The sequence below is a fragment of the Panthera uncia genome, chromosome D4, assembly GCF_023721935.1.
Source record: "Panthera uncia isolate 11264 chromosome D4, Puncia_PCG_1.0, whole genome shotgun sequence".
Classification (NCBI taxonomy): domain Eukaryota; kingdom Metazoa; phylum Chordata; class Mammalia; order Carnivora; family Felidae; genus Panthera; species Panthera uncia.
In genome coordinates this window covers 5,894,018-5,905,532 of record NC_064807.1, presented here as the reverse complement: position 1 = coordinate 5,905,532, position 11,515 = coordinate 5,894,018, and the positions used below count along the sequence as shown (strand labels likewise).

Below are 11,515 nucleotides of genomic sequence, written 5' to 3'. Positions count from 1 at the left end.
GGGGGGGTTCTTATCAATTATGCTGTTAGATACCACTAAACTATTTTGTATCCGAGAACTGTATCTTTTTGTGAATACTCTTGTGTAAATATACTCAGAGGCACTGTTCATATTTTTAGGGCTTATATTATAATCTGTAAGGTTTTATGCTGGATTCTGCATGGCTATTCTCACTCTTGGAAGAGAGACAAGACTTGCTTTTCTTTCCAAATCTGAGCAGTCTTCAGAGAAGAGAACAGGTTTATCGGCTTGGTCATACAGTAACGGAAACGGTCACACTGATCATGAAATCAAACAGGTTTTGTGCAAATTAATGTAGTTTCTTATTTATTGCTTTTGTAAATTGAATAAAAATGGGACTTTCATGTAAATAGACTGCTGAATCCTGTATTATCACGGCTACTAAAAATTACTATGTGAACAATGCATTCTTCATTGTAACTTTTAAAATATTTTATGTATTTCTAGATAGGACTTAAATGTTAGTTTTCATACATTATGAAAACCTACCTGCATACTCCTGTCCTAATTGCTTCAGACTAAACGCATATCCACGGTATGTAGTTCGGTTACCTTCTGTCAGTATTAATTTAGATAGCTTGTTTGTACTGTGCAATTTGAACAAAGGAATGCAATGTTATTTTTTACAAAAACAAACTTGTTTATTTTTGTAATAACGATGTATTTGATGTGGACCAAATTCATACCACTATGTAAAACAGCCTCCTTTCTCATAGTGCAATTACAGTTTAAAAATAAAACTTGGTCCTCTATCCTGGCTTTTTAAAGTAAATGGCTGGATACAGTTGTCCCGGCCAGGTTTCCTTCGAAGGGAAACTCAAAAGCATTTTGAAATTGTTAGTTCAGAATTCATCAAAGTGTTTTAAATTATTGAGTTTGGTAATTTACTATCATTTACTTTTTACATTACAAGTGCAGTAACGTCACGTCCCCAAACTCCTGAACGGGTGGGATATGTGATTATGGTACCTGCTCTTTCTGGTGCTACTTTATTTAAGCCTTTGTTTTAAACCACCTTTCCTGAATCTTAGGATAGAACAATAATGTTTCCCATGTGAGTACATGCAGCCCAGCAAGAAACCAACCTGAAATTTCTTCTCCTGTCCTAGTCCATTAGGAGGAGAACTGGCATTGTTTTTGTGTCTGGTGTGAATATGCGGTCAATAAAAATGATTCACCGTTGTAAACAGCTGTGATCCTCTCAAATCTCTGAATGTGCTGCTGGGTCCGTCCTGCACTCTTACAAGCAGGGCACCAGTAAGTGAACTGTACTCCTGTGGGGAACACCACCAATGAATCTGGTCTCCCAGACTTGCTTTTCCACGTAATAGGAAATGGACGGCCCTAAGGCGGAACAATTGGGAGGTTTACAGAAATCTTCTCTTGGTAATTTGTAATAGACTTCACTTTTTTTTTTTAATTCGTATTTTTATTTTGCCTTGTTTGGTTCACATGTCAGTGTTTAAGCCATAATTTTAACCAATGAATTTCAGTATTCAGTAGAACTATTTGAAGTTTGAATTATTTGCTGATACCAAAACAAGAAGTCATTTGGGTGGGGGTAGAGTCAACGTTTGCTTGTAATTAAAGTTGCTGCTACTTCTGTAATGTGTACTTTTTTTTACTTGGTAAAGGGCAATAAAACCATTACACGCACTTGTGTTTATTCATCACTCAGGCTGACAGCAAAATGTGTATTTATTAAAAGCCACGGAAATATTCTTTTCATTACGTAATTCCGCCCCATAGAATTTTCCTTATAACTACAAATCAAGACAGGTTAAAAATTTATATGCAGAATCATTTAGGATAGGAGCATCAAGAGTTGGCAGCATCTTGAATGTCTGACCGCAGAAGTTTGGAAGAGAAATCCATGTTGAGGACATGGAAAACGTCCAAAATGTAATAAAAAGGACTTCATCAAACAAAATTGCGTAAACGTAGAGGAGACGGGCCGCCTGCCTCTAGTAGGTGGGATTCTGACTTCCCTGTTTTCCTAAATCTTTGTTTCTATGGATTTCCCTCTTCTGAAGACATTTGGTATATATGCAGCCATAGAATATGTGGCTTTTTCTGTGTGGCTTCTTTCACTTTGCAGGATGTTTTCAAGGTTCATCTTCACATATCAGTGACTTCATCCCTTTTTAAGGCTGAATACACTTCATGCATCTAGTGTATCTGTCCATTCGTCAGTTGAGGTATCTGGGTGGTTACCACTTTGTGACTATCACGAATGATGCTACTGTGAACACTCACATAGAGGTTTCCAAGTGGATGTACGTTTTCAGTTTTCCCTGGGAGTGAAAACGCTTGGTCACATAACCGGTTTTAATGCTCCGAGGAAATCTTCACCATATTCCAGAGTGCCTGTGCCATTTTTTTACATTGCACTGGCAGGGGAGGTGGGTTCCAGTTTCTCCCATCATCACTTGTTGTATCTTTGGTTGTAGCCATCCGATTTGTGTGGGAAGCGGTGTGTCATTACCACGTAGACGTGCATGTTCGTGGTGGCTGGTGGTTCGTCATGTGGCTATTAGCCGATTTCACAGTTGGGTCGCTTATCTTTTTGTTGCTTTGCAAGAGTTCCTCATGCATTCCGGATACTAGACCTTGATCAGATATGACCTGCAAGTATTTTCACATTCTAAAGGCTTACCTTGTCACTTTCGTGACACTGTCCTTTGAAGCATGAAAGTCGTTCATTTTGGTGAAGTCTCAACTTTTTCTTTGGTTGCTTGTGCTTTGGGAAACCACTGCCTGACACAAGGTAATGGAGATCTGTGCCTATGTTTTCTTCTGAGAGTTTTGTTGTTGGTTTGGTTTTTTTAAATTTTATTTACAGTTTTACCTCCTACATTTAGATCTTTGACCCATTTTGAGTTAATTTTTTGTGTATGGTATAAAGTGAGGGATCTAACTTGGTTGTCCCAGCACCATTTAAATAAGTTTTTTCCACTGAGTTGCCAAAAATCATTTGACTATAATAAACACATGGGACTTATTTCTGGACAGTCAATTGTATTATATTGTGTTCACACTGTCTTGATTACCACCCCTACTTTGTAGGAAGTTTTGAATATGGGACTCTTAGAAGTTTGTTTTTCAAGGCTGTTTGAACTATTATGGGTCGTTGCATTTCCATATGAATTTTAGGATCAGCTTGTCCATTTCTGTGCGCGTGCGCACACACACACACACACACGAGCTGGGATTGTGTTCAACTTGTGGATCAATTTGGGAGAACTTTCAATCCACAAACATGGGATTTCCTTCAGCAATGTTTTAGTATCCGGTGTAAAAATCTTGTTACTTTTGTTATGCTCATTACTAGGTACTTGACTCTTACTGCTACTGTGAATAGAATTTTCTTGTTACAGAAGTCAGTTGACAGCTGTGTATTGATACATTGCTACAACACTGCTGAATGAATTCATTTATTAAGATCATGTCATCCATACCTAGAAACATTTAATTTGTCCTTTCTAATCTAGATGTCTCTTGCCAAACTGCCCTGGCCGGAGCCTCAGTACACTCAGTGGCAGTAGAGGACATGCTGGTTGTCTTTCATCACACATGATGATGTTAGCAGTGTTTTGTAGACGTGAACTTCCTCACCCTGATAAAGACAATCAGTCGTTTGCTGAGTGTTTTTATCATGAAAAGGTGTTAGGCTTTGTCAAAAAAAATCTCTTTTGCATCTATTGAGGTGATATCAATAGAATTAATAAGAACAACTACCACATGGTGTGGTACTTTGATTTTCCAGGTGTTAAGCCAACTTTTCATTCCTTGGATAAATCCCACTTGGTCATGGTATAGGGCCACACTGGAAGAAATTTTATTTTTACAAATCAGTAAGGAAGTAGTAGTATCAAAAAAAATCTATACTAATGTACTTCAACGTTACCGAAGACATTTTTCCAAATAAAGAGAGTCAGACATACAGAGGCCTAAATGCATTTTGGCTTTATTGGCCCTAAAAGGAGGCAAGGTGTACGATGAGGAAGCATACTGCCATTGTTTCCAAGGGAGTTCACCGAGAAAGCCACATAACTTGCGCAGGGAGCTCTGTTGCGGGGAGTGGCCGGGCCCTTTCCTTGGGTGGAGAGGAGAGTGAGCAGTGGGCCACTGGCTGAAAGACCATTTCTTCTGCCCGTCCCCACATCCTTCAGCGATTTTCTTGGTATTTCACTGACAAAATAAGCTAAACCTTTCCATGTTGAACTCTCTGCCCACATGACCCCTTAGGGATAACTGTCCTGTCCACGTGAGCCATCTAGGTCTTTTCAAAGGCCCTGTAGACTTGAAATAACCCTTCAACGATGGGGACACAGAAAAACAATAAAGATCTGTTTTTTTCTGTTAAAGATACTAACTAGTTTGTTAAAAAGTTTATTTCAGTAATGTAAGGCAACAATTAATCTCAAGTCAGCGACCAGTGAAAAGAGAAGACAGACATTCTCCCGACAGCTTCCTGAGTTATCAGCTGGCTATGGCCCCTTCAGTGGTAACATCTTAGAAATCCTCTCATGCTCACTTAGATCAGCTAAACTGTGGAAACAAATACTTCATGCAACAGTCGCTCATCGGTCAGGCACAAGGTAAATTTTCAGCATTTCTTCAAAATCACAACTCTTCACATTTTCACTGAATGTACAGTACTGGGCTACTTACATTTAAATTGTACAGGAAAGAATGCGTTGGTTAGAATCTGGAAAGACCCTTTTAGAAATGAGTTTTGAATGGTCAGATACTCAAAGAAAACAAGCTCTTTAATCTCAGAGGCTGCTCGCTGACAGACCAGACAGTGTGCTTATGAACAGAGCCACGAGTATCATCTGTACTTAACCATTTCTGCCACTAAAACCATCTGCCCAAATACTAAATGTGCCCTGAGACAAGTGACTTGAAAACCAAAACAAGAGATCCTGTTTACGAAGGAAAATAACCTAAAGGCAAAAAGAGAATCATGATTATTGGCAAAAGGGAGTAACCAATGTCCTTCTTCAATACGGCATTTTGGTTTTTTCCATGTAATCTAAGATTAACCACAGGGACAGAAAATCCGCCCCTATTTTGAAATCTGGCAGGAGCCAGGTTCTCGCAGCGCTGAGACTAACGCGCGGCTTCGACGAGGCCCGGGAGCCACACACGTGCCAGCCAGCAGTGCCGTGAGGGGGTGCCCAGTCAGGGCGCGGGGAGTCACAGACCAGACTCGGCAGGGGTAGGAGCAGCGTGACCGGGCCTGCGACGCACACGTGGTGTGCTCTGTGCGGGAGGAGCGGAGGGACGCTTTGTTCGTTTTACCGGGGCTCTTCTTTAAAATGTCTTTTCGGCCTCTGCTTGCTAATCTCCAGGGAAAAAGGAGAGCTAGCAGAAGCTAGCGCTCGTCCGACCAAATCCCTGCAGTGCCACAGCCACGGAGCCGGGGGGACCCGCCGGCACCCGCCTCGGCAGCCGCCTTCTAAACGAAAAGTACCTCCGAGTCTCGGGCCTGCCGTGACGCAGGGCCCGAATCCCAGTGGCCAGAGGTTCGGCGGCCTCACTCCGGCGTGGGCCACGGCCCCGAGGCCCAGCAAGGCCGGCTCCGCTGGACAGCCTTCGGGAACTATTCGGACCGACTAAGGACTCCGTGCGTCAATACGATTATGCCCTGAAGCCTGAACCTTGGAGAAGAGAAGATTCATAAAATGCCCAGCCTCTCCTCACCTCGCTCTCTTCCTGCCACGGCAACTGCGTGCTCTGGGGACGGAACTGAAGACGCGTGACTGCGCACACGATGTCCTGAACCAGAAGAGCCTCCGAAAACCCAGCAGGAACTGCAGCTGCTCTCGGACTGACAAGGTGGAGAGGGGGGAACAGGGTATCCTGGGCCTCGAGAGCAGCCTCAGACAAGCATCAGAACGATGGTCTCGAGTCCCCAGCACGGCACAGCTCCCCACCTCGGGGCCGGGCTGCGCAGCAGGTGGGGAGGAAGCAGAGCTCTGGGCACGGGCCGGGGCCCCCAGAGCCCACTGCCCGTCCCCAGCTGCTGCCGGAACCGCCTTCTGTACCTCTGGTTCCATCGCAGGGGAGTTACCACTCCGGGAACGGCATCCGAGCTACCCTCCACAGCTTCGACTGGAAACGTCATTTGTCTAGTGAACAGTGAGCGGGCTCACGGTGCCCTCTACGCCTTTCGTGATTCTAAGGGGAGAACTACTGAAGTGGTTGGTTGGCTTTAATCCTTAAGGTCACAGAAAAGGACTTCCATGTGTAGTGGTAGTACCCACATGTGCTTAAGTGCCAGAAAACTGGCGTCTTCAAGTGTCATAAAGGCCATGCGTCACTACCCACAGCGCTAGGTGTGTGGCCCTGAAGAGCGTCTGCCCCCAAGCTCTGAAAAACCACGGACTTACAATCTGAACACGTGCTCATGAAAAATCACGGACTTACATTACAGATACCCACGTGACACAGGGAGAAAGCATGTCACCGGGGGTATCCCGCCAGGCATGTGCTTTGAGCCCGTCCAGAAGATTAAAACACAAAGAGACTGTACGTGCACACCCAGGCTGAGGGAAACGTCCAGTCTGGGAACTTGTCTTTCAGGGCATCCAGCTGGGAGGACCTCTTCTCTTCACCAGACAGGTGGTGGGCAGCAATGGCCACGGTGACCATTCCTTCAGGCCGTTCTTCCAAGACCTAGCAGAGAACAGTTGGCAGTGCTTTAGTTCTCTGAAGGCAGAATCATCCCGGTTTTTACCACGCACCACCCGGGAGCCTGACGGTGACCGCGGCAGAGCTGGCAAATCCCCACCTGCACTTCTATCCAGAACCGCCATGCAGAGGCCTGGAGCCCGTGGGAGTAAAATACGAAGTAGTCCCCGCCTTTACTGGTGACGGGGGTGCCGTTGCCAAGAGACCACTGAGAAAGCGTTGACCCTTCGTGGGTGCGAATGTAGAATGACATGTGGCTTGGTCCTGAAAGGTAAGAGGAACAGTCGTTAAAAAGGCATCGGGAGAAAAAGGCAGTTAATTCACCACCAAGCCAGACTATGAAGGGCACACCTTACGTCACTTTAAAGATTCTCGCTCCAGACCTAAGGGAGGTCTCCTGGCTAGGATGTTCTGCGTGTGTCAACCGGGGTAAGTAATGAGGTATGTCACGAGGCACAGCAGAAAAGGCGCAGAATTTACAATGACAAAACCTGTCATCTAAACATCCAAGAACCTAGCACTCGCGAGGCCTTCAGAAATCCAGAGAATAAGCTTCATTTAACCAAGAGGGAACTTCAAAAACTACAGCAGAAGAACGGACAGTGAAGGCTTTAACCTGCCCGGACACATTTCGAAGGCAACATCCCAGTGAGGGTGGAAGACCAGTGTCCAGTGGGGGACGTGACCGACACCAAGAGGGAGCCAGGGAAGCTGGGTAAGCAGACACGGAGCCCGCGAGACACTGACACAGACAGTAAAAGGTTCCACAGTTATGTGGTCAAAGGAAAATACACACTTGCCTAAAATGCCAGAAAATATTTTAAAGAGCAAAGATGACCGATCACACAGAAAGGAATATAGCAAAGCACAAAATATTGGAACAGAGTTGAGACCAAATGCATCAGTCATAGAAATAAATGTGAAAAGGGAAAAAAAAAAAACAGTAGCTCGGATTAATCATACACTGTATTCAAAAAACACGAGTTTCAGAAAGGGTAAAAATAAAGGAATAAACAAAGGGGTTTCTGGCTAGCAGTTTTTAAAAAAGACCTCTTTGATACCAGGGGAAAAAACCAGGATTCAAGACAAAAGCACTAAATGTAAAAAGGCACTTTTTAATACTAGAAGTTTTAATTCACAATGACACAAAATTGTGAATCCTGTCACTGTTACTTAATTAAGTAACAGCAGCTACTTGATGAAGCAAAATACAGGAGATGCAGAAAGATACCTACGTATATAGGAAGACTACAAATAAGAAACACTCCACTGTCAGTACAAGACATCAGTTGAACAAAAAAAGATCAGTGAAGTAGATTATATGGATATGTATACACATCAAACTTCACAAGCTGGTAACACAGAACGTATCTTCTAAAAGGGACACAGAATACTCAAAATATTAACTTACAAAGGAAAGCATCCATTTCATAACACATATTACAAATAACACTGACCATAATTCAGTAAAACTTAAAATAGCCTTCTACCTGAAAATTAAAAGACTTCTAGGAGAAAAAGGAAATCTGAACAAAAATCACGTTTTTTGTAAACAATGAAAAGCAGTGATAAGAGGAAAATCCATAGCAATAAACATTTTTTTATAAAATACTACAACAAAGAGAACAGAAAACAAAGAAATATTACAGATGATAAGAAATCAAGAAAGTAGAGACCAGAAATAAACAGACCTAACTTAATTCTAAAAATTAGATTTTTTATTAACAATTCTACTAGCTAACTTGGTTAAGAAAGAGACGGGAAGGGGAGTGGAGCTGAGAAAACACAAGTATACAAAAAGAGTAAGAAAAATAAACAGAAGAAATGTTTAAAATCCCACGTGACTACAAGCAGACCTCTATACTATTAAATTTGGAGACCCAAATGAAATGTGGATACTTTTTAAGGAAAACACAGATTACTGTACTCTCTTGTACTGTACAAGAGAGAGATAAATCTTAGATGAATTTCCCAAGAAAAAGTTAGGAAACTACCCCCCACGAAAAAACACCATGCCCAGATGGTTTCAGAGAGGAATTTAAGCCAACTTTTTAGCCAGTTCAAATGCTTCCTAAACTGTTCCGAGGCACTGGAAATTAAGGAAGACTTACCATTTTTATCATGTTTATACATTTATGGGTAACATATAACTAAATCTGATTAAAGAGAACCAAAAAAATAAACAGACACGGACCAGTATCACTCAGGAGTATTAACAGAAAGTATCTAAATTGTAGCAAACAAAATCCAACATCACATTAAGAAAATAAGCCATAACCTAGTGGAATAAACCACGTTAAAAGACCCAAGGAAGAAAAAACCCTAGACAGATGCTTTAAAAAAAAAAAAAAAAAAAAAGCCTTTTCCAAAACTAAAACCCAATTCCTTATAAAAACATTCAAGAAATGACAGCTGATAAATGCTTGCTTAACAGGATACGAAATATACACCCCAGGCCGAAGGCTAGTCTCTCACATGTTGGGAAACACAAGAGACCTGTGCTCTAAGTAAAACAAGGACGCTGGCTCACTACATCCACAGCTGCTCCACACCATCAGCCACTTAGACACATCAGTTATGGGCCTAGGAACTGGTAAAGAAAGAAAGACTATTTGCAGACGATACGCTGTAGTCAATAAGCTATATACTTGGTCTGTTTTTGTAAGGCTAACAGGCTAAGAATGTTTTTTACGTATTTAAACAGTAGTTAACAAAAAAATCTACATTGGGGACATATGGCAAAGCCTAAAATAGTATCTGGCCATTTAAAGGTTGGCAATTCCTAGTAAACCTGGAGAACTCTAGAGGAGTGATGATTAACGCAAAAAGTGAAAGATTCAGTGAGGTAGCAAAGATACAAATTTGACCTACAGAAATCAGCTGCCTTTACGCCAACAAATATAACCAGTTAGAGAACATAAAGGTAGAGAAAATTCCAATTATGACAGCCACAAAAACTAGATGAGGAAAATCTTTTAACACTTACGAAAGACAGGAGTAGATATGAACATGTGAAAAGACATTGCTAGTTCATGGACAGGGTGAAAACATTATGTCAGTTCTCCTTACTTTATAAACTTACTATGATATTCCCCCAAAACACCAATTAGTAATAAATTTTATATTGGTTAGGTTAATACTAAAGTTCATATGGAAAACAAACAAAAATAGCAAGGAAAATAATAACAAAAAATACAACGGATTTTCACCCTTATGATCATTAAGCTGCAAAGCTTCTATAACTAAAAATACGGTAACTGGTACACAGACCCACACAGTCAATTTTTTTCTGATTTCTTGACATTTGTAATCACAAAATATAGGGCAGTAGATGCGCAACTTGCCTGCCAGGAACCTAAATTTTACTGGAATTCTCCAAATTGTGCATAAAGGATAGAGAAACGTTTGGATTTTTCTGTGCTTCCTTTTTACAAGCTGGTGATTAAAAATCAGAAATAATTATTGGCATGAACAAAAAACCGGTTGGTGCAAAATAAATTGATTTCCAATTAAATTTTAAAAGCCCAGAGAACACAAAAGTATCCACCATTGAACGCATCAGCTAAGGCACTGAATGCCCTGCAAGGGCTTCTTTCCATGGTTAACTACCAAGTTTTATTACTTCCCTTCTACCATCTCGTGTCTGTCCTCCAGCTTTCTTTGCATACTAGATATTCAAGTCCCTTCTGAGTTAAACTGTGCCTTAGCACATAAATTATTTACTTTTTAGTGTAAATAAAATGGTCACAGTCATCAAAAAAATACAAACATGAAACCTACTAGTGGGCGAGGAAGCTCAGTAAAAAGTGGGCAAAAGTTGAGGTATGCAATCCAATTACCTTGGACAAAGATGCCAAAGCAGTTCAATAGGGTAAGGTAAGTCTTTTCAACAGATCATGCTAGAACAACTGGATATCCATTTCAAAAAAAAAGAAGCTTGGCTTCTATCTCACATCATACACAAAAATTATTTCAAAGTATATCACAGGCCTAAATGTAACAGCTAAAGCTATGAAGCTTCTAGAAGGAAACATCAGAATCTATCTTTGTTGACCTCCGGTGGGCAAGAATTCTTTAGAGAGGACATATAAAGTATTAACTGTAAAGAAAAACCTGATAAATTGTAACTCACAAAAATTTAAAACTTGTACACATCAAATGACTCCTTTAAGATAATGAATGGACATGGGGCACCTGGGTGGCTCATTTGGTTAAGCGTACAACTCTTGGTTTCAGCTCAGATCATGACCTCACAGCTTCGTGGGTTTGAGTCCACACTGGGCCTCTGTGCTGGCAGCATGGAGCCTGCTTGGGATTCTCTCTCCTGGCTCCTCCCCCACTCACGCTGGTCTCTGTCTCTCTCAAAATAAATAAACTTTAAGAAAAAAAAATGAATGGACAAGAACATCTAGATGAAAAATATATATATATGATAAAGGATTTTGATCTGGAACATAAGCGCTCCTATAAATCAGTAAGCCCAAGTTTTAGAAGGGAAGAAGAAATGAAGACACAAAAGCAAGATACCTGAATGGCCAGTAAGCACTTGGAAGCATGTTCCACGTCATGACTTACAGAGAAATGCAAGGGCTACCACTAAATGCCCGCCAGAAATGGTACGATGGAAAGAACAGAAAATACTAGAGTGAATGTGGAACTAGAATTCTCATACACTACTTGTGGGGAATAAAATACTAATACTCAAAAGAACATAGCTCAATCTCAAGAACATTATGCCTAATGACCCAGACCCCGAATGTTACATACTGGATGATTCCATTTATATGAAATTCAA

At 41.4% G+C, this 11,515-nt stretch overlaps 2 protein-coding genes across 2 annotated transcripts in view; one reads left to right on the top strand and one right to left on the bottom strand.

The window, feature by feature from the left end:
• RIC1 (RIC1 homolog, RAB6A GEF complex partner 1) overlaps positions 1–1,677 on the top strand; it is a 145,979-nt gene extending 144,302 nt beyond the window's left edge. The window contains exon 27 of the transcript XR_007460117.1: positions 120–1,677. The gene's annotated coding sequence lies outside the window, so the exon portion shown is untranslated. The remainder of the gene's footprint in view (positions 1–119) is intronic.
• A 2,081-nt stretch (positions 1,678–3,758) lies between these two features.
• The window catches only part of ERMP1 (endoplasmic reticulum metallopeptidase 1), a 45,133-nt gene continuing 37,376 nt past the window's right edge, over positions 3,759–11,515 (bottom strand). The window contains exons 15-16 of the mRNA XM_049643139.1: positions 6,821–6,984; positions 3,759–6,705 (exon numbers count right to left, since the gene is read on the bottom strand). Coding sequence (XP_049499096.1) covers positions 6,541–6,705; positions 6,821–6,984 — 329 coding nt within the window. The 3' untranslated portion in view covers positions 3,759–6,540. The remainder of the gene's footprint in view (positions 6,706–6,820; positions 6,985–11,515) is intronic.